At 40.0% G+C, this 23,340-nt stretch overlaps 1 protein-coding gene across 5 annotated transcripts in view; it reads left to right on the forward strand.

Annotated features, from left to right (window-relative positions):
• Positions 1–23,340, forward strand: part of LOC128842392 (core histone macro-H2A.1) — a 73,069-nt gene that overhangs the window by 13,368 nt on the left and 36,361 nt on the right. For all 5 annotated transcript variants that reach the window (XM_054038368.1, XM_054038367.1, XM_054038370.1 and 2 more), the window contains exon 2: positions 4,590–4,790. In XM_054038368.1, the coding sequence (XP_053894343.1) occupies positions 4,619–4,790 (172 nt within the window). In that variant the 5' untranslated portion in view covers positions 4,590–4,618. The remainder of the gene's footprint in view (positions 1–4,589; positions 4,791–23,340) is intronic.

Below are 23,340 nucleotides of genomic sequence, written 5' to 3' on the forward strand. Positions count from 1 at the left end.
ATATAGCCTGAAGTGGTGTTGGGTTTTCCTAAGAAACTCCAGGGGGCTGCTGGGAAGATGTGCTCCCCTGTCCAATACCTCATTGCTACTCACTGACCTATCCTGTTCCATGTGGTAGGGGTGAGACATGCACAGAAGTCCTACCCAAATTCTTCTGCCCATTCTCTGGGTGTCAGAGCTATAGGAACAAATATACAGACACAACCATTTGGATTGTATATTTTTCAAAAGTTTCTAGAGGTCAGAAAATAGTGTTTGAAATTAATTGTTTGGCCAAGTATAAAAATCTCCCATATACCAGCCTTTAAAGAGGTATAGCATACTTCAAACCATAAGTAGTGCCACTCTAAATTTCACTAATGAGTAAAAGGTCCATTGCAGGTTGGAGTTTTTCAAATTGATGAACAGGAGGGAAACCTTAACCTGCTAAGCCAGACTGGGCACTAAAGAGATAAAGCCCTTGGAGCCGCTCCTCGTAAACTGCTATGGAGTAGATTGGCAGAATAAACCTCAGCCCAATGGGTGAAGTAGACTCCATGGAACATTCATATACCCCTGCCAATTGGAGGGTGAGTGGAAAGGAGAATTTATTCAGCCCCAGCATTTTTACAGAACTGGGAAGTTCTGCTTCACAGGGGTCCTCTATATAGTTGTGGAGGAGCCTAGATTTGCCTCTAAATAATAACCATTTAGAAGCAAGGATAAGGCATCACAAGATGCATTTTTTCACTTATGGCCGTTAATGTTCAGTTTTCATTTATGACCATGCTTCATTATTAAATGTTATGTTCTGTTGTAGAGTTGGAAAAATGAAGTCCTGGTAGTATGACACCACACTACAGCTTCAGCTAAGAAATCCTTGCTGAGAGACTGTCAGATGTTTGCATATTTTAAATTGTGTGAATCAGCAACGTTTACCTGTATTTATAAAATAGCTGGTATTTTGTTTTCCACCAATAGCTTTGTTTGAAAACTATTTACTGAAGATTCCAGCATAGAATAGCACAAGCCTAAATGTTGCTTTAATTGAATTAGAAGTACTTCAGAACATGCCATATACTTCTGGGATTTCTTATTCATAGAATCATAGGACTGGAAAGGACCTTGAGAGGTCATCTAGTCCAGTCCCCTGCACTCATGGCAGGACTAAGTATTATCTAGACCATCCCTGACAAGTGTTTGTCTAACCTGCTCTTAAAAATCTCCAATGATGGAGATTCCACAACTTCCCTAGGCAATTTATTCCAGTGCTTAACCACCCTGACAGTTAGGAAGTTTTTGCTAATGTCCAGCCTAAACCTCCCTTGCTCCAATTTAAGCCCATTGCTTCCTGTCCTATCCTCAGAGGTTAAGAAGAACAATTTTTCTCCCTCTTCCTTGTAACAATCTTTTACGTACTTGAAAACTGTTATGTCCCCTCTCAGTCTTCTCTTTTCCGGACTAAACAAACCCAATTTTTTCACTCTTCCCTCATAGGTCATGTTTTCTAGACTTTTAATCATTCTTGTTGCTCTTCTCTGGACTTTCTCCAGTTTGTCCACATTCTTCCTGAAATGTGGCACCCAGAACTGGACACAATACTCCAGTTAAGGCTTAATCAGCGTGGCATACAGAGGAAGAATTACTTCTTGTGTCTTGCTTACAACACTCCTGCTATATACATCCCAGAATGATGTTTGCTTTTTTGCAACAGCGTTACACTGTTGACTCATATTTAACTTGTGGTCCACTATGACCCCCAGATCCCTTTCCGCAGTACTCCTTCCTAGGCAGTCATTTCCCATTTTGTATGTGTGCAACTGATTGTTCCTTCCTAGGTGGAGTACTTTGCATTTGTCCTTATTGAATTTCATCCTATTTACTCCAGACCATTTCTCCAGTTTGTCCAGATCATTTTGAATTATAATCCTGTCCTTCAAAGCACTTGCAACCCCTCCCAGCTTGGTATCATCTGCAAACTTTGTAAGTGTACTCTGTATTCCATTATCCAAATCATTGATGAAGATACTGAACAGAACTGGACCCAGAACTGATCCCTGCGGGACCCCACTCATTATGCCCTTCCAGCATCATTGTGAACCACTGATAACTACTCTCTGGGAATGGTTTTCCAACCAGTTATGCACCCACCTTATAGTAGCTCCATCTAGGTTGCATTTCCCTAGTTTGTTTATGAGTATGTCTGTTATGTTTATTCCTTGCTTTCAATAAAGGCCATCTTTTTTACACACCATAATTAGCCAGCTGGCAATGGAGACCACCTACTTCCACACACAAAAGTGCCCCTGTGGGGAAGAAAAATTATATTTCTCTACTTCTGCTTTTCAATTAGAAAATGAGAGAAACCAAAACCCACTCAGCTTTTTTTTCAACTTCCTCCCCTGCGTTTCCAATGCTTTGGTTTAGTAAAAACATGGATAATATTTTGTTAAAAGTTTGGTGGAGTTAGCATCTGTAGAATTGATGGAAACCCAAATTGAGACTATTGACTGTAAAAAAATATTTGCTAATAGGGCTCTAGTAGGTAGAAAAATGTTTTTACAATTCCAAGTTGGAGCCGACAAAGAAACCACACCATTTTGCTAAGCGCATGCAACGAGACAGCACTTAGTAGATGGTACTGTTTTAAATCCAATTTTGAAGTTGATGTTTTAAAAGGGGATGTAAACTAATTTGGTCAGTGTCCCCAAAGCAACAAGGCCAGCTTTTGCTGTCATATTCACTGAGGAGCTGTTATGGCAACTGGCTCCGTTAGGTGGGAGCTAGCAGAAGTGGTTTGATATTTTTTCCCCTTCAAGGTTGTCTGACTTTGTTTTTGAACAGTCAGTTTCATAACGCTAATATAACCTGTGTCCAAGTGAATAGTCTAGAGCTAGATTCTGTTTGCCTTCAGCAAGCAATAAAACACTCATTGATTTCACACAGTCTTTCATGCAGGTATTGAATTGTTGAGTAATAGAGCCCTCTGTGAAAGGGGGAGGGAAAGGGAATGCTCATTAGGTGTTTAAAATAAGGTCTTAGTCATAAGAAGTAATCCTGATTTGAGACTGATGCAATCTGGAGCTCAGTGACTAGTTGAGATGTGAAAGTCTGCAAGGTATGTCAGCACACATCAGAAGTCATATAGCCAAAGTTGCAGAATTTAAAAATATGGTTGCGTGAACCTATTTTGCCTAATTTTGAACTCAGTCATTGTGTGTTCACAAGTTTGACACGCATGTTATTAGGTTTGTGTTCCACTGTAAAGAGATTGCACAGAAATAAATAATCCAGCAGATTAACAGAATGAAAAATGGAGCAGAGAATTGGCAGAGTGAAAAATAAACTCAAACTGTGAAAAAAGGAGAGAAAAAATTGCACTGAAAAACCTGTCTAAAGGGTGCTCATTTGTGCCAGACTGGATTTGGGGCAGCAGATGGAAGGACTAGGGGCTCTATTGCTAATACACCATAGGTTTCCCTCTGTCTAATAAAATATTTTTTTAAAACTGAATCTCCTTTCTGAGGAAAAAAAAAATCTCATTACTATATGTATATAGTATATAGCGGGGCGGGGGGGGAGGGGGAGAAGAGAATCAGACTGATGCCTGAGCCCCACCGCCCCGTACGGTGGGGTCAAAGGCCAAGCCCTGCCGTCCTGGGGAGGGGCCAAAGCTTGAGGGTTTCAGCCCTGGGATGGGGAGTTGTAACCCGAGCCCTGCCGCCCAGGGCTGAAGCCGAAGCCTGACTCCTGCCACCCAAGGATGAAGCCCTTTGGGTGGTGAGGCGTGGACTTTGGCTTCAGACCTGGGACCCAGCAAATCTAACGCCAGCCCTGGCGACCCCATTAAAACGGGGTCGTGACCCACAGTTTGAGAACTGCTGATCTGTGCTGAGGTAGGACCCTTTATACCTAGACATCTGTTGCTTGTATATCTGGCCTTTACAATAATTTAATCTGGATAGGCATTAGTGCAGGCAGTTATCCAGTTTTGTGCACACACACACACAATTCTGGTAATTGCACCTGCACATTAGCAGCACAATTATATACTGTAGTTTGAAAATCTAGCCAATGGCTTTTTCCATCAGAGTAGAGGTTTGCTCAGTGTCTTTGATCAAAATTTTCCCTCCCTTCACTCTCAAGCCCTGTTTTACTATGACTGCCATGATCCACCTCAGAGATGGCAGCATTCAGTGATTTTTATCTATGGTAAAATCCTTTAGGATCTTCAAGGATGAGAGGACGCTCTAGATGAATGTAAATATTGATAGGTCTGATTTCTCACCAGCCAATCTCTGGATCACACATTTTGTATTATAAACAAAGTTATGGCAAGTAAACGTCACCATTTTTAAGGAGTATCCACTACAGAACAACTTGTAAAACCTTATGTGGATATGTTGTAGGCACTTCTGATACAACTTTCAAATGCCAACTTCAAAGTAACAGTTCAGCATATGACATTTTAGCAGTCAAAAAATCTGTTGATTTTGTCACTGATGGAAAAAATGAGTTATTCTGGCATCCATGGAAAGAGTACAATAGTTATCTGAAAGCACAAGTGTTGTATTCCTTACTGGTAACCTTATCTTTTCCTTTGTTTACAGTGTACTGTTCTAGACCCAATATAGACAAAATGTCCAGCAGGGGTGGAAAGAAGAAGTCAACCAAGACTTCCCGCTCAGCGAAGGCTGGCGTCATATTCCCTGTAGGAAGAATGCTACGTTACATTAAGAAAGGTCACCCGAAGTACAGAATTGGTGTTGGTGCCCCTGTGTACATGGCTGCTGTACTCGAATACCTTACTGGTAAGTTTAATAGAACAATTCAAAATAGCAGCGTTGAGAATGAATTCCTACACTATACAAGCAATCAGGAAAAAAATGGCTTTCCTGATTTATGAATGGCTAAAATAAGATCTAGTTTGGTAGTACCTATTGGCCCGAACTACCAGGTCCAGACCTAGATCAAAGTTTCCTTATTTTGATGACATTCCAATCCAGCGTTTTGGTTTAGTCTCATAGACTTTAAGGTCAGAAGGGACCATTATGATCATCTGGTCTGACCCCCTGCATGCTGCAGGCCATAAAACCGTCCCTACCTCTTCCCTGGACTCTGCTGTTGAAGTCCCCAATCCTGTTTTTAGTGACTGTTATAAAATCCTCATCTTGCGTATAGCCTTTCTAAGGGATTCTCATGGACCTCAGTGAGTGTTAATTGAACCCTCAGTGCTGTACTCCTGTTTGCTCCCACTCTTGCACCTAATCTTTTTGTTCATGTTGTATTTGTCTGTTAGAATGTAAGCTCTTTTGGGCAGAGAACTTGTCTTCTTCCATGTTTATCATAGAATATCAGGGTTGGAAGGACCTCAGGAGGTCATCCAGTCCAACCCCCTGCTCAAAGCAGGACCAATCTCCAGACAGATTTTTACCCCAGTTCCCTAAATGGCCCCCTCAAGGAGTGAACTCACAATCCTGGGTCTAGCAGGCCAGTGCTCAAACCACTGAGCTATCCCTCCCCCCGCATTGTACAAACATGAGATGTATCTTAACTTCCAAATTCAATCCTTTTTGGAGGTGAACTGCTCATTTTTGCTGATTATGAAGTTGAGACATGTGCTTTACTGTTAGACTTCATCAGCAAACTTGTGCTTGTGCACTCTGTCCAGCTGCACCAAATCTGCACAGCTTATTTTCATTTATAGTCTTTCTATTGCTCCCATCATTGGAGTTCACAAGGACCTTAGAAGCAATTAAATTATCCTCACAATGCCTTGGTGGGGTAGGGAAGTGTTATTTTCCCCATTTTACAGATTAGGATTTTGAGTTGCACAGAGATTACATAACTTTTCTGTGGTTTCATAGGATGAGGCAGAACTGGAAATAGACTCTGGATCTCCTAAATCCAAGTGCAGTTCCTTACCTACAAGACAATCCTCCCTGTCCTACAAGTCTTAGAAGTTTCACATTTGCTTCTAAAATCATTCTCCCTCTGGCATTAACTTGAAATGAATCTTAAATGTAATGGTTTCAGGTTTTTAGGGCTAATAAATTTGACGTTTTACACTGAATTTAAATAATCAGGAATAAACCACGTGCTCAGATTGGTTTATGGATCCTGTGCACATGGGTTAGAAGCTTCAACAAGAATCAAGATTCAGCAGAGCCAACTTGGTGCAAGAGCTCTGAATTACTAGCAGTAAGGGCAAATGAAAATCCTGCTTTGAGTCTCATCTCTCTCTGTCAACACTTCCACATAGTAATTGCTTTATTTGGTCCTCTGCGAGTGGTCAACGGCTGATGCTTTGGAGGAAGGTATGCCATCTCTATAATTCACTTGATCAATTGGGCAAGAGGTGGAGGAATTAATTTAACTGCCTTTTCATGAACCTTGCAGCATGCAGTAAAGCATGTGACTTAAGCCTGTTTTTTGTTTTTTTTTGTATTTTGTTTTTTAAGTTAAATTGATGTCGCTCTCACCACCAAGACTACTCCTGCTTGTGGTGATCTCAGAGCAGCTACAGACACTGCCACAGCAGATGCTGGAGGTAGGAGACAGTGAGTGAAGTCTAAAAGCATTCTACTTCAGTGTGGTTTTTCTTTTTTTAAACCTCAAAAGGAACTTACAACACATCAAATTCAAAACGTTCACTCTACATTGTTCCTCCTTTAGTAGCAGACAACCGTTCTGAGGCATGTCTGTTGACCAAAATATCAATTGTAGACCTGACTTTTCGGCCTGCCTCTTGGAGAATTCAGTCTCTCTTTAGAACATAATTTTCAAAAAAGACGCTTAGCAGATTGATGGGTGATTTTGTCAGCCAGTGGTTCATTTAATTAAATAGCTAATAGTACAGGTCTGTTAGAGTTGTAATTGTTGCTGCACTTTTAAGGATAAATTTAATGTATATTTAAAAAACTGAATAGATATCACATGGGCAATGTGTGTTAATTCATATTCAAAAGACAACATATGCTGCCAGAATCCTTCAGTTACCTCCCATTGAATGTGTGTTTATAGAATAGTTTTATAGCATTATTTTTTCTTGATTTGCCACACTTGACGCAAACTTTGCTACTGGTTACATTCCGGTTGGCACAACAGGGCTATCAGGTGTCCAAACTAAATGGGTGTGTAACACTGTATGTTCATACTATCAACTTGCTTTTATATGCTAAAAATAAACCCACTAAAATGTTATCTGGGTTTATATTTTAAGCTTTTTATAATATTTTGGACTACCTTAAGTAGTTCTGTCAATTTTCTTTTCATTCCTACTAGAATTTTATATCTCTTATTGGAATCCTCCTTCAGAGAGTATAGATATAATTGTACTAGCCCCCCCAGCTGTAAGTTCCTGACTCCTGGGAGCATTCTGGGTACTTTTTGCATCTCAGTCATTTCTTTGCAAGAATGGAGCATGATAGTACTAATGTGTCTTCTTTCTACCAGCCTTTTACGTGGTATTAGAACAATTTTCTGTGGCTTCTGTTTATTAGTACTTCCGTTTGCACAGCCCATAGTTGTTTGCCTGTTTTTTTACTGGTGAGTCATTTGGCATATTGCTTGCTAACCTCTGAGAATTGAAGACATATAAGAACTAGTAATTTAAGGAGTTATTGGTAGTCAGCCTGATTCACGTGCATAGAAACTATTTCAATTACTTTGTTTTTCTGCCAGCCACCAAACCTTCCCTGCCTTTCTATATTTTCTTGCAGATTGATTGTCTTCTTTTTTTTGCTGGATTTCTTCTTTAAAAGAGCTCTTAAACTCTGTGGATTCCCTTTGAAATGAAATCCCCCCACTCCCTCCATTGAGGCTTCACCTGAGCACCCCCAGCTGAAATGTCCCTTAAGAAGAAAGAGCTTTGAATGTTGTCCTTTTAAGCAGAGCAATACAGGTGTGCTTGAGGTAGTGCTAATGAGCAGCACATGTTACCATTTAAATGCTTGACTTAAAGGCTTTCCAGGGCAGGGATAGCTTAGGCAATGGAGAAGAGAATGGGAAAGGAAGAATGTTTCTTTAACATCTGTGCATTCTGGGAAACCTGATTGCAGGGGATAAAAGCCCAGCTCCCAAAGAAGTGATCCTAGAAGGAGGGGGGAGAGGGAAATTGAAGTATGTTGAATTTCTTGTATGCTCATGTAAATTACCTTTACATTTAAAAAACCATATAAACATATAGGAGATAGACCAGTTTATTCCAAAGCAACTATATTCTCTACACTAAGGATTGTGCAGGGAGCGTTAGAATTCTTTTGCTGTAGTTTTGTATCTCTTCTTGCTCCATGAGGTAGTTTTTGTTACCTAATCGCTAACATTTCTTCTCCCCTTTGAATTGTAACAGTCCTGTTTCTGCCATTTCTATTTGTATCAGATATGGCTGTTCTTGTACTCTGTTGGATGTTCTGAGAACTTTACAAACTTTATGATTGGTATACCCCTTCTAGGTTAAAGGTAGTTAGTGTTGTCTGCTGAAAAGTAGAAGAGAAATATAAAACAAAAAAGTTCGTTGCCACTAAAGAGCTTTTCAGTTAAATGGAATGTCTAGAAATGCCCCATTAGCTTTCAGCCAGTGGTATTGTATAAAGAGGACACGGCGACAGTCAAGAGAAAAGGCTAATGGAATTTTGAGATTAGGTTTTGTACATACAGATTACGGCTCTTATTTCAATCCTTTAGCACTCAGACTGGTTAAGAGCACAGTAGACATGGGCCCAAGCTGTGAAGTCTAATTTTGGAGTTAGATCTGAACTTGCCCAAAATTTGGATGCTCAGATCTGAGGTTTTGGTTTGGCCTACTGCAGAGAGGAGGCCTCAGCTACAAGGTTCAGTCTGTGCTTTGAATTTCCTAAAGTTCACAGCTATTTAGGTTTAGGGTTCTGATTCAGGTTCAACTCTAGTTAAGAGTTATTCTTTATCCCCTTGGCACCTTGAAGGATTTAGTTTTACCATGTTTGTATTAGCACTTCACCCCCAGACATACTGTACTGACACACTGTATTTGCATCCTTTTTTTTCTGTCCCTATCTTGATGCTTCCCAACCTATATTTTGTTTTCCGTCTTTCATTACTTACACACACAAACTTTCTGAGCATTACCACACTGCCACTAACAAGAAAGAATATGGCCCCTACTTTGAGCTGAAAAACATGTAATTTTGATATGCCATTTTTCAACTTGAGGGATAGAAAATGTACCATGAGTGTTCTAGCAGCTCCTTTGCAAAGGCTATCGGGTACATCTTCCATGCAGCCTTTATTTTTCTGCAGTAAAAAAGACAGGAAAAAGGAATGATCCCTTCACTACTCTAAAAGTTGATTCACAAAATACTTGTGCTTGTCAGCACATCCAACCTACATAGGTTTCTACGAACATCCTTAATGCACATCTTTATTGTGCATTTCTTTCAAGGAAATAATGCATAACATCTACAATGCACCAGAGGCTAAAGCATGAGTGGGAGAAGGAGGAGGTGCAGGCATATATTTATTTTGCCAAAGGGTCTGAGGCACATGGCTGTGAACACACCAGCCACACACTAAAGCTACGATATGAAATGAGTACATCAGTTCTACATGGATACTTCAGCATCTCACATCATCATTTTGTCATTCATGTTTGTGACATCCCCTCCTGCGATCCAGGCTAGTTCACACAGTGCTGCCAAATATGCCGGGGAGCTAGGTCAGGACATCCAAAATGCTTGTTCATGCTCCAGAGCCAGTTATGTGGATTACAGACTGGTTCATGTGATGGTAATAATCTTAAAATCCTTGAGGAGTCTCCTCACCTTATCGTGGCACTGGGGGTGGCATGTTGCTGGCTTCTCTCCCTTATCCTCTTTAGCAGGAAACTACAATCCACCATGCCCCCAATTTCCTCTGTAAACTAGCACACTAGTTCTGGAATACCCATGCCTCCAGTTGTCTTGGCATAAGAGATTATGGCAGTCCAAGAAGTCACATATTGAATCTTGGGTCTCTCAGGCAGGAGCCCCATTGAAATGATGATGTTCTTGAACTGGCCTAGCCTACACCCAACCACGTATTTTTCCTTCGGGCCCATAATTTGCAGGAGTTGTTACGTCTGTATATTATGAGTATTTTGACAGAAACAGAAAGACATTCCTTGACCCTCAAAAAGGAAAACAGAAATCTCCCGTGCATGCTTTAAAGGCAGCAAGAAACAGTCCTAGGTGATTTTTTTTTGTTAACTGGCTCCTCTACACAGAAAACAAATTTCAGTTGCCAAAATGTCACACCATATGAAGAGAGGGAGAAGTGTATAAAACAGCAGGAGAACAGGAATACAGAAAAAAAATCAGACCTTTAGATTTATGTTTGTTCTGCACTTACCGAAGTCAGGTAGGAGAGAACTTGAAATGTCTGTTTTTTCCATTATTTTTTTTTCTTGACTGGATTTTATTATCTGTCCATGTATTTTGTTAAAATATAAAACAAGTACCTTCTGAATTCCAGAGCTAAAATTCCATCTCTGGGGTTCTGGTGACTTGAGCTTTGTTCTCATGGTTATGACATCAGTAGAATTTCTCAGTGGAGTTTCAGGTACTCCAAGTCAGTTGCCTGCTGTGTCTTCTTGATTCATTTTAGATGTGGAAAACTATTCCAGGCCATTGACTGACTGAAAAATAAATCATGTTCAAGTCCAATACATTTAACTGCTCGCCCCAAATGAACACTTTGTATGATGTCCAAATTCATTAACTTGAACTGCTGTTCACCTCTTGTGTTCTGCTTGCTGCTCAAAAACTACACAGGCTCATAAAATAGGAATACAACTTAAATATATTTTATTTTTCAAAGCAAATGCCCCAGTGAACTTTTTTCTGGGGGTGGGGAGAGAAAGTGGGTAGCCTAGCATTCCACAATAAATAAATAAATAAATCAGCTGTTTAGAAGCAGACTGGAGTTCCAAGTTTTCTACAGGTTATTGTTAATTGTAGCACCTGAGGGGTAAAATTATCCATTGACTGTTCTTTTGAAACAGTTAAAACATTTTTATCTCTAGCATGATACATTTTCTTCCATTCAAACAGGCAACTTTTAAGAAATGATCCCATTTTTGGCTCTGCTGTGATCTGATTGATTCTGGCATAAGCCATGCACGCCAAGGCTAGACTTAAGCATGATCAACTTAAGAGACTTCTAGGGTCCGCGTGCTTCCTTCAGAATGGGAAAAACTGAGAATTCAGGGGAAACAGTGTCGCTAATCATACACTAAGTGCTGTCTAATGCACAGTGCGAACAAACTGAAAAAGAAAAATGTGTTCCTCTAGCTTCTTTGAGTTCTTTTTTGTATTGCAACTAGAAAAGCACCATTAAAGGTTGATGTCCTTTTTTGATGTTTGCCCTAAAAAGGGCCATTTTGTTTGAGATGGTTGCTTTTTAGGCCACGAGGCCACTGATCGGCATTCAGACACCACGTTGGTGACATTGGTCATGCTGAAGCACTTAACAGAGGAGTGGATGAAGGTTGCCATCTTCCTCCCTTAAGCTCTAGTAACCTTAGCTGTCCTTTGTAAACATTCACAGACAGATGTGTTTTTTTTTAAGTTGATGGTGTCTCTTACACTGAGTTGTACCAGTGCCAGCCATGGGCTCGCTAAAGAACTGTAGTGGCAAAGCTTCTTTGTAACATTCCACTTTCTGTGTTGGTTCTGTGCCATCCTCCATAGCAGAGGTGAGACTGTCACAGTTACTTTAGAAAGCTTTATACTTGTAAAATGTGCCTGTTTAACTTTAAAACTTTGTAATGTTATCAATTAAATGTTTAACAGTCTTCCCTTCCAGCCCTATAAATGCATGAATCAGAGTGCTTCCGACCTATATAAATGAAGCATTTCCTTTCTCCTATAAGCTTTGCTCACTTTGGCGCCGATCCTGTAAACACTTGTGCACATGCTTAACTTAACACACAGGAATAGTTAATTTCAGCTTCCCAGAACAGTGTGTAGTTTGGACTGTTAAGTAAAATAATGAAAACAAAACGGTTTCATGTACTAAACCGTCATAGTACACAATGGAAAATGCTAGTAAACAAAGCTATAGTTCAAAGTATTAACTTACCCATCACAAACCAGATTTTGATTTATCTTTTTGGAACAGTGTATGGGACAATACATATGGTTGGCTGCCTTCTGATTTCAATCATTGTGATTTATTTCCTCCCTTCATAAATATTAGCCTTGGTTAATATTTACCTCCTTGAGTCTATAAATCATGATATTGACAGCAGCAGAAGTTGATATTTATTTATTTTAGTGGTAGTATCACATTTATTACTTGCCTTCTCTTCCCTCCCCCCACCCCATAAAACTTCAACACAAAATGAAAACTGGTATATTTTGCTTTACATTCTTTTTTTCTGTTCTAAAACCCTGCCTGATCTTGGAAAAAGGGTATCTCTTACTATTGAGAGAAATCAAAAACCATCGTTTCGTACAGTTTGTGGTGCCTCTTTTCACCCCCTCCCCATTTGGGACTGACATCCCAGGACCGAGGAGTGGGAAGAAGGAGGCCATCCATTGTTGTGAACTGTGTAAACGTTTCCTTTATTCTACACTTCCTGCCTTTGGAGGGCAGTGCCCAGGACTAAGCCACATGCAGGCTTTGACTTGTGACTGAGGCTTGGTCTACACTACCCCCCCTAATTCGAACTAAGGTACGCAACTTCAGCTACATGAATAACGTAGCTGAAGTCGAAGTACCTTAGTTCGAACTTACCTTGGTCCACACGCGGCAGGCAGGCTCCCCCGTCGACTCCGCGGTACTCCTTTCGCCGAGCTGGAGTACCGCAGTCGACGGCAAGCACTTCCGGGTTCGACTTATCGCGTCCAGACTAGACGCGATAAGTCGAACCCAGAACTTCGATTTCCAGCCGTCGAACTAGCTGGTAAGTGTAGCCAAGGCCTGAGAGGACAAACTCTTTTTTCTGAATCTCATTTAGTATACACATATGGGATTATGCAAAGGTGTGTACACACTTCAGCTGATGGCTAGACAGCTCCTCTTCACAAGTTAAATTTGCCATCAGAATGACAGTTTATGCAAATGCAACTTCTTTTAAGTCAGCATGTCATTTTCCCAAATGAATTTGCTCTGAATGAGTCAATATTTAAACTCTGTCCGGGCAACATATTTTAATTTGTGATCTTGAACCCCACATTAGGCTGCCAGAGAGAAATGTAATCTGAACACAAGACTAGAACATCCGAGTTTTAATCTCTCTTATGGCACACATTGAATGAAGATGTTACAGTAACCCCAGCTTCCCCACCTTTTAAAATAGGGGGTAATACTCACAAAGGTCTTGTTAATGTTGATAAAGTATTTTGAAGAAGTCAAGTGAAATAAAAGTATTTCTGAATCAGTAAAGTCCAAAACCTGTTAGAGAAGCAAGCATATTTAATTCTTGTGTGTGGAAGAATTGCCTGTACTTTTGTGCAGATGAAGTTCTTCGCTGGCCCACATTGTGAAGGCTCCCAAACCTATTGCTGCATCTCCTCCACTTTCTTGAAGGTCTGTGATCATGAAAACTTTTTAATGGCAGATGGATTTGATCTGCAAAGTTGAAATCTGGTTGTGAATTTACCCAAAATTTGAGAGTGCCTTGTTCAATGGTTGGGGATCCAGATCATCATCATGATGAGAGGCCCTAACTTTGAGGTTCAGGTCAGAATGTTGGTTCAATTTCTGAATCCTCCATCAAAGTTTGAGATGTTCAGACTTGGACTTTTGGTCACATCATAGAGAAAAAGGACAGTTGCACAGTTTGTATCTGGATTTCTAGCCAAACTTTCTCAAAGTTTTCAGATCTAGGATTCTGGTCTTGAAAAAACTTCTTCTAATCATTTTCCTTCTCCAACAATGTTGTCCAAGCCCCTTTGAGCTACAGTGACCCTGGGCTTTACTCCCTCCACACTAAGAGCTGACTAGTCCCCTGAGTTTAGTCAGAAGACTCCAGTCTCTGGGCCTATCAGTCCAGCACTTGCTTACCATGAGCACCAACTTCATTTAGAAGAAAAGAAATCAAGGTGATGTACCACCAGAAGAACACCCAAAGTAGTAAAATGTGGAAGTTTGCAACTTAACTCAAATGGAGAGAGAGACCAATTGTGGCAGTGTTGGCTTAAATATGCTACATCGTCACCACTGCACTGATTGTATGAGATGAGCAGGACAAAACAATACTGTATAACCACATTAACATTCACTTTCAGAATAACATACAAAGATGTACCGAGTGCAAAAATTTGTGCTTATTATGGCCTCCAAGAAGAGTATCTTTTGATACAGAAAAGATTTGGGGCATGGAAAGGATGATGGGATAAAATCACTTTTTTATTATTAAAAATCAAAATATTCTCAATCATTAGATCTAGTTTCTTTTTAATCTTAGAGGCAATGGCTAACTGAAGTGTAGCAGATACTATGGTGTGAAGAATGGTATGAAACTCAGAGCAAAGCAGTAAAAATATTATTAGACTTAGCTAGATAAATCTTGACTTTATAGCTGTAAGAACTCTGTTAGATTAGTGAAGTCTTGAGGGTTGACTTATGATCTTACTATGCACCAATGCCTTGCTATGCCTAGCATGCTTTCACGTTATCACAGCACAGATACGCACACCCTCTGTACACACACATATTCCATGCATCCTCTCTTTCTGCTCAAACACAGAATACGGAAACTCTCCCTTTGACATAAATTGAGCCAAAAACCAGACATTCAGTATGAGGTCACCTGCTTTTCTTTCATTACTAATGCCACTGGCATTCGCTGTTTCCCCAAACTTAGGGCTTCAATGGATGATTGGCATCTACGTGTGTGTGTGTGTGTCTAAATGCAGGTTTATTACATATGCCTGCAAAGGTCAAAGGCTAAACCAAGACCAAGTCTTAAGACATTAGTAGTCCTCTGTAGTCTGAACCAGCTAGGCCAAAACATACTGCTGTACTCGATCAAGTAACGTCTGGCAGCAGTTAGGTTAATCATGTTTGAATACATTTTTTTAAACATATGTAAACTGTTGAGAGTAAGTGTAAACTACTAGGGAGAGGAAACACCACTGCAAAAAAAAATTTTTTTTTAGTTTGAGTTAAATAGGAATATGCCAAGGTGAGGGAAAGGAACTGTTCTGTAGGCAGGATCTGAACATTGCATATCAATTTGCATTTAAGCTTGAATTCGCTGTCAGAGTGCCCTAAAAGCTGAACTACTTGCACCTTTTTAAGTGATTAACCTGGAACTTTAAAAAGCCCGACAGTTGAATGATATTGATGCTTACAACGAATAATGGATAGCTTAAGAGTGTAGAAAGGAGAAAAGAGCTGAACAGAAGTTTGAGTCAGATCAGAACGGTTTAAGTGGAAGTGGCTTTTGTGGCCTCAGCTTGTATTTTATGTAAACATCAGTCTGTTATCTGCCTCACAAAACTTACAATAACTTGACAGAGTTACGTTTTTGCTCAACAGGGTCCAGTTTTGATATAGCCCAGATGCCAGTGCATGAAGGTTTTTTATCACGTTCCTAAGACTATGATTGCCTTGTTGAGGGTTGAGGTTAGTGGGTGAACACCAAGGCTTGCACAGAGTTAAAAAAAAAAAAAAAATCCCTTTAATAGATTTTTACTACATCAGATTTCTCTGACTTTGAGTCAAGGCTGAGAATTGTTGTATAGGAATGTGGGGTGGGGGTGAGGGAGAGAGTTATTAAATGATTCTACCGTTGCTGTTAAGACTAGAGGTTCCATGGGGGATTGACTGGAATATGTAGGGGGAAAGAATTCAGGAAACTCTTAACAATCATACTTGATTGGGGTTGATTGGGGTAAAACCTTCTGGAACCATGTAAAACAATTCTGAACTCAGTAAAATGCTGATGGAAGGATTAATTTACAGAAATACAATAAACAGATTCCTTGTCATGTTCTTGGCTTTGTAGCAAAGACATGTTTTCTCAATGGGATTACACCAACATTCACTTTTCTTTGATTTCTCAGTGTTGTTTTTAATTTTCCTTTGGTTAGAAGAGAAGCTTCAAACAATTTTCAAAAGTCTCTGACTTCTTTTCGTTGGAAGTCCTTTATTCAAAAATTGGCTTTGTCTCAACATGTCACCTGTTAGCTGTTACAAGCTGAATTTGCAAAACTATGATTTCATCTCCCTGAAGAGAAGGTGGACAAAAGGCTTCCATACAGCAGAAATCATTTTAAACCAAACAAAAGGAAAAATCGTTCATCCAAGGAACTTGGAGAGCAGGCCTGTCAGCCATATTCACATTCGGAAAGCAAGGCTAGAACCATGAAAGCCAGCCAAATGGAAAGGCTTTGTCATTTAGACCAGAAAAAACTTTAAAAGACTCACATTCAATAAGGAGAAATAGTATTTTTTGTTGAAGATGAAAATATAGAAACCACCCACCATCCAGAGGGAGGGGAATGGAATCAAATGGGTTTTCATCCAGGTCAAATGTTGCTACTGTGCATGTTTCATTTAGGACTTCAGTGACTTGTTTTATTTTAACCTCAGAAAGTTCAGTGCTTGTTCCTAAATTCTTTAGACCACGGCAGAACAGTGAAACACCATAGTGAAGAAAAGTGTATAAGCACACAACTGGTTTGTGGAACACACAAATTAAACTATTTCAAGAGAGAATTTTGTGAAATGCCCAAGAGGTGAGCAATGCTGAGTGTCAAAGACTCATCCCAATCCTCTAGGATGAAAATTCACTCGGAAAATCACCCTAGAATACGCTTTCTGTGAAGATTTCTAATACAACTTGATTGTGGTTCAGTAGGAAATGCTGCGAGAACAGCTTTTCCTGTGGTCTTATCTCTGACTTATGTGCAGAGGTGCCTTTTGTTTTCGCTTAAAACTTTTTTTTTTTAACTGAACTTTTAAAAACCTCAATAGCCCAAAAAAATTAGTTCAGGTTTTAGGAACAGGCTCAGACCAGTTTTTGTTACCCAAATCCGTTTGCCCAGTTCTAAATTTATAAGGGAATTTTTTTCAGCTGATACAAATGATACAGATAGTCATGGACACAGCATCTTAGCTGGATTGTATTTACGAGAAATCTTTGTAACTTGCAAGACTCCACGTTCTTCCAATTATTTTAAAAATCTTAATGGACAAAATATAAATTAAACAAACCAACATGTTCACATTACAACTTATCTCCAAAGGCACTCCACTTTTTTGTTCATAACCAACCATTAAAAACAGAGTCACATGATATCCAAACTGGTGTCTTGCATTACACTTTTCTTCCCCAACAATACACCTATCTCAGATGTTCTTTTACTGGAACAATGTTATTTTTAAATCTGCAACTACAATAACACATATTTTTTAAAAAGGGAGGGGGGGACTGATAGACCAGGTGTCTCAAAGAAAAAGGTTGAGACTCTTTCCCCCCAACACGCTATAAAAATTCCACAGCCCACAATTTTTTGTGCATATCCAGTAGATTAAAAGCCATGGCTGGCGTTGGGGGCTAGCAAGCAGGGCAGTTGCCCAGGGCCTCCTGCCGCATGGGGCCCCGCGAAGCTAATTTGCTCAGGCTTCAGCTTCGGCCCCAGGTGGTGGGGCTCAGGCTTCAGTTTTCTGTCCTGGGCTCCAGAGAGTCTAATGCTGGCCCCTCTCTGCTTTATTTTGGCAGATCCCCAAAACCTGCTCGCAGTCCCCCCCCCCCCCCCGGGTCCCCAGACCCCTGGTTGAAAACCGCTGTTCTAGAGATCTATTTTTTAACCCTTATGTTGATTAGCTCTCGATTTTCAGAGGGACGCTGGATGAGAGAGCTCTCCTAAGCTTGCTTAAGGATTGCAGAATCAGTCCCTTAAATGTTAAACACCTCCTGATACTTGTGTGTTCCTGACTGAAACCTTTTTTTCCAAAATAAATATTTTGATATGCGATCCTTTTAGAAGGTGTATCTCAGATCTACAGCATCCTATGACTCTTTACATAAGGGTTGCTATAGTAACTATCCATCTGGAAACAAAATGCTGGAGTAAATAAATGACTAGAATAAAGGTGTGGCACATCTAGCGAAAGCCTCAGTCCTGTTTATTTACCCTCGCTTTTGAAAACTGCTCTAAAATTATGTTGTTCTTCCAGTTGGGTCAATCTCTGTTTCTATGCCTTGCCTCTTCAGAGATTGGGGCCCTCTTTGATTTCTCTCTGTTGATATGCTGCCTTTTAAGGGAGTCCCACCTCTCTGACGGTAATCGTGTACCAGCCATTAGCAGGTCTGGAATCTGTGCAGGATGAGCGCTACCTATTAATCAACACACAGTAAACGACTGCCGTGATTGCACTGAAATCTGGGGATGCCGAACATATTTGGCCCTTTGTCTCATTGAAATCTATGGGGAAAAGAAGGAACTTGTTGAAAATGTTAGACTCCTTTCTAGCCTTCCCCATAAATTCTGCCTATGGCACTGTTCAGAATGACTGTATTTTTTTTTAAAATGGATATATGCTAGTGGATAGCTTAGTAGGCTGAGCATCAGGTTGGAAAGACCTAGACTCTTTGAAATACGAGGTGTGAAACTGAGCCAGCAGGGTCGACTCAGCTTTTAAGTCTTGTGAGGTATATAAATGGAGTATCCTGCAGTTTGTGTGTGGATCTTTCAGAAAAGCCTTAAAAACTAAGCACATGCCTCTTTTGCATGGACACTAAGTGCTAGATGTTCAAAAAGAGGAGGCCCATCTCTACCTGTGCAATTGCATGCTTAGATTTGCACATGCATTTACCATGCACCATGGACATGTGCAGCACATCTTGAAGAACAACAGTTACAGAAGGTTAGTAACCATTTTTTGTATGTGCAAATGGCCAGGTAGGCATCTAAAAATGCTCATTTGTATGCACAAATACCCAATTTGTGTGTGTCATCATAGCTGTGCAGTATTTTTACATCTTTTATTTTAAAAGTGTGTTGCTAAACATCTAGTGGCACTTTCTGAAAGAGCAGGGCTTTGCCCCAGCATGTCTGTTGGGAAATGTCCTACTTTGGTTGTTAATCGCCTAGTCCCAAGGTAGCAGCAGTTCAAGCAGGGCTGTATGTAGTCTGAAGTACAGTGGGTACACCTCAGGGAATTACGCAAGTATGCGCCTGTGTAATTTCACGCATAAAACGTCTGACCCTGCATTGTCACATAATATTCCTTAGCAGACAAAGACTATGAAAAATGTTGGATCACACTGAGAGTCAAGGGAGCATTGTCCGATTTTTGCCAGAAAATGCCATGACAAAGATCCCATATTGCAAATATACCCGCAAAAGAGAGAGTAAAAGATTTTCCTCGACAGGTATTGGAAGATGGAAGAAAAGTCTTTTGCAAAACATGCAATGTTGTTCTGGACCATCAGAGGAAATCGACAATTCAGACCAACTCATCCAATCACAGAAGCATTTAAATAGAAAAGCTGCATTGCATGGAGAATCACAAAAAATGCAGTGTACACTTTCAACATGTTTCAACACAACCACAATAGCACAACATGAGTGCTTAGATATTGTCCGTGACTGTATCTTAACATGAGCTGCTGCAAACATACTGTTATCTAAAGCAGACCATCCTTCAATATTCCAATTTCTAAACACTTGAGTGAAGAATGGTTGTGCAATTCCAGGATGTTCCCAGCTTCAAGAGGCAAATCTTACAGATGTCTACCACACTGAGAGAAATAAACTTAAGGACAAAGTGAAGGATAACTACGTGTCAGTTGTATTCAGTGAAATGACTGATGACGAGGGCTGCTATGTACTTAACATTTTATTCACACCAGTGGTGAAAGCCAGTGCTGGGAAGGGGTCTTCCTATCTTGCTGACATGCACTTCTTGCAGAAAACAAATCACAGCACTGTGTCTCAAGCAGTCATTCAAAACTGTGCAAAGTTATGAAATTGTATGTGGTTGTGTTTGACACGGATATGCCGCATACATGAAGAAAGCTTCTTCATGTCTGGTCTGTTTCCCGGTAGCATCCATGTAACATGCTTTGCTCACATAATCAATCTGGTGGGGGACAGTTTTTTGTAAGCCATTTGAGGATGTCAGCTCACTGGTAAAAGCTTTCTCACAAATGTTCTATGTGGCAGGGGACAGGAAAATGAGGTACTTAAATTACCTCATGCAGAAAGTTCCCAGTATAACAATGGCACCAGACCCAGTAGCAACTAGATGGAACAGCTGGTTTACTACTATTCAGTACCAAGAAAAGCACTTTCAATATCAGCACAGTTTTGTTAAAGAAGAAATGGAGGTGTATGACAACTTGGCACCATATTCATTGCAGGAACTTGAGAGTGCTGTCAGATGAAACCCAATGTTTAATGCTGAAGATTGTGTTTTATCAATGAAATGTCAAGCCAATCGTTGACCTAATGGCTATACTTGAAAGCCAGAGACTGTGCACTCTCTTTGCTTTTCAGAAAATGGACGAACTGCTGTTTTTCCTTGAGAGAGACACTCAGTTTTTAGAAGAAACCATTCAAAAGTTTCTCAGGGCCAAAGATGTTAACAATAACAACTAATCGAAGTAGCTAGTTGGTACTCCTGTTTTATTCGTCTGTTGACAATTCAGCTGAAAAGCTGAAGAAGTACATCTGTGATACTGAGAGTGGGCAACGCTCAATTAAGTTCCTAAAATGCATAAGGATTTTCAGCCCCAGAAGAGTTCCTGTAATATCTCATGTGAAGAAGGATTACACCTCAATTCCTGGCTTCAGTGACATTTCAGCAGAGGAGTTTGCTTTGTGTACCGGGAAGGTGGCACCCGACATGATCCAGAGAACTCTGAAGTCACAGAAAACTGTTATCACCATGTTTTGATCATCAACAGCCGACCGTCTTCCGAATTTGAAAACATTAGCTTTCAGATACATAAATGCTATAACAAACACAGCTGATGCTGAGTGCAGCAACTCACTGTATAATCTTGTCCTCTCCTGTCGGAGACATTCTCTTTCGGAAGACAAACTGAAAGAGCTGGTGTTCCTTTCTTTCAATCTTGGAATTAAAAAGATTTTATGTTAACAAAAAAATCCATTGGTTTAGTCTTATTAATGCTTTTATTTTATTTTATTTTTACTTACTGTGCTAATATTTTGGTAAGCAGTATGAGAGAAGAACCCAATATAACTGCACAATAATTTTGTTACATTGCACAGTACTTGAGGTACCGCAAGGACTCAAAGCATTCTCTTGTTTAATTGGTTTTTTGTATTGCACTTGGACTTGGAAAAGTTGTGAGCATTTAAAGTACTGCAGAAAAAGGGTTGTTTTGCTGAAAATTATTTAAAAAAAAAAAAAAAAAACTAACCTCAGTTTAACAAGTCCTTATTTAACAACTTCATTTAGTTTTAAAAATCACACCTTCTAGGACAATTTTCTTATTCAAGGAATGATAAAGCACTACAGTAGATTCTATGATAGTGGAATAAATCTCTTTAATTACTCAAATTTTGTAACTGACAAAAGTGCACTATCCCCAGGTTACTATGTGAGATGGGCCCGACCTAAAAGTTCAGATGCAAACTGGATAGTTAACTCCCACCCCAGAGTTCAGAGATTTGTGTAATTTTCCTATGGAGAGATTTTCATTTCACTTAAAATCGTGGAAAACGTTGAAATCTTGCAACTTACAATTGGTGTAAAACTGATGTTAGAGGAGAATGACTCTGGCCAAATTATTAGGGTCCAGGAAAGATTTTGAACCTTCTTGACCCCTAAGGTTTGGAGGAGGTGTTGATTTGGATCTGGCTTCAGTTACTATCTTTACTAGATGGGTTCTGTTGCCTGTGCTGGTTACATTTATAATATTGATAATGCTCAGATTCAATGTGGGAGGGGAGGGCAGAGAGGGCATCAGTGCTCAAGAAGGAACATGTCCTTGCAGCTTACTTTTGCTGTGCTGTGGGTTATTTCAGTGCACTTGTAGCTTGTTGGATTCTTGTTGGAGTGATGGCAGAGGAGCAGGGAGAAGCAAAAAGAAAAGATCCCCACTCCCCTCCCCCTCACCCCCCAGCCCTTTGCTCCAAAGCAAAGCTTTCTCCTTGCCTTCTGTGCCTGAAAAGGAAGTGAGTTACCTCAACTTCCCTAAAGGACCATTAGAAAACTGTAATTTCAAAATGAGTTTCCTGTCCAAGGAAGAGAGCTTAGCACTTACAAGAACAGTTCTCCACTGTAGGAGGCAGACATTTTAGTTTTATGAGGAACAAATAAAACATTCCTCCATGCTTTACAGGCATAACACTTTCTTAGGCTCTTTCGTTACAAAATGACCTGTCTACATAGTTATGCTGATCAGATGCAGAGAATAACATGGCACAAGTGTTAGCAGTGGCTGATGTCGTAAAGAGATTGGTGGGGGGGGAGGAAGGGAGGGCAAACAAAAAGTAGCATACTGTGTTATAGCCAATTTCCCCCCCTTACCTTTCAGCCAGCACTAAACCCTCACACATAAGGATCACAATGCCTGGCTTGAGGTGTTTCAGTTCTTTATTCCAGTGGTGCAGTCCTACCAAAATCAGTGGGGATGCACTAGGTGTTACTTAGAGCAGAATCTGTCCCTAGGAATTTAACACATTTCCAATATCACAATAGATGTTTGAATTCTGTATTGATGCAGCTAAGCATTGTATGTCTGAACTTTGGCTCATGGTGAGTGAATGACGAGGATTATGCAGGCTTTAGTCTACTCTATGGAGGTTTGGGAGGTGCCTTATCCTACTAGTTCTGATATTTTTTTTTAAACTGATTTGTTGTTTGTATGAAATACATTAATTCATATTGAAAGACCAAGACCAAGGACATGAATGTTCTTTCTCTGTGCCACACTCAAGTCATCTACCCTTTAAGAACATGAGGATATTGAAAGCTTGCTGAAGTCCTTGATGAAACTGAACTGTAATACAGGCAGAAGCAGCTATGAGTTTTCCAATAGGTGTCATAACTGGCTTTTTATGGGAGTCGTGATTAAAAGTAGCTGGGGAGTCGTATTAAAATCAGTATAATATAAAGTCATGGACTGTGGCTATCTAGCATTGCTTTCTCAAGATTTACAGTGTTAGAGGAAAGTGATCTGATGTGAGCTTTGATATATTTTTTTTAAATCATCTTTTATTCATTTCCAGGATACTGTCTTTATTCCCTTCCACTTGTCCATTAAAGCAAGTTTATGCTTCAGTTTTCATTGTGTATTCTGTTCATTTGTTAGCAGGGTGGAATGATTTCAGTCACCTGTTTTAATTTTGTTTTGCATTTGTATGTTTTAGTAATTTTCCTAAAAAAAGGTTGATTCTCATTATTTGGAGACCATAA

Source organism: Malaclemys terrapin, chromosome 8 (genome assembly GCF_027887155.1).
Source record: "Malaclemys terrapin pileata isolate rMalTer1 chromosome 8, rMalTer1.hap1, whole genome shotgun sequence".
NCBI lineage: Eukaryota > Metazoa > Chordata > Testudines > Emydidae > Malaclemys > Malaclemys terrapin.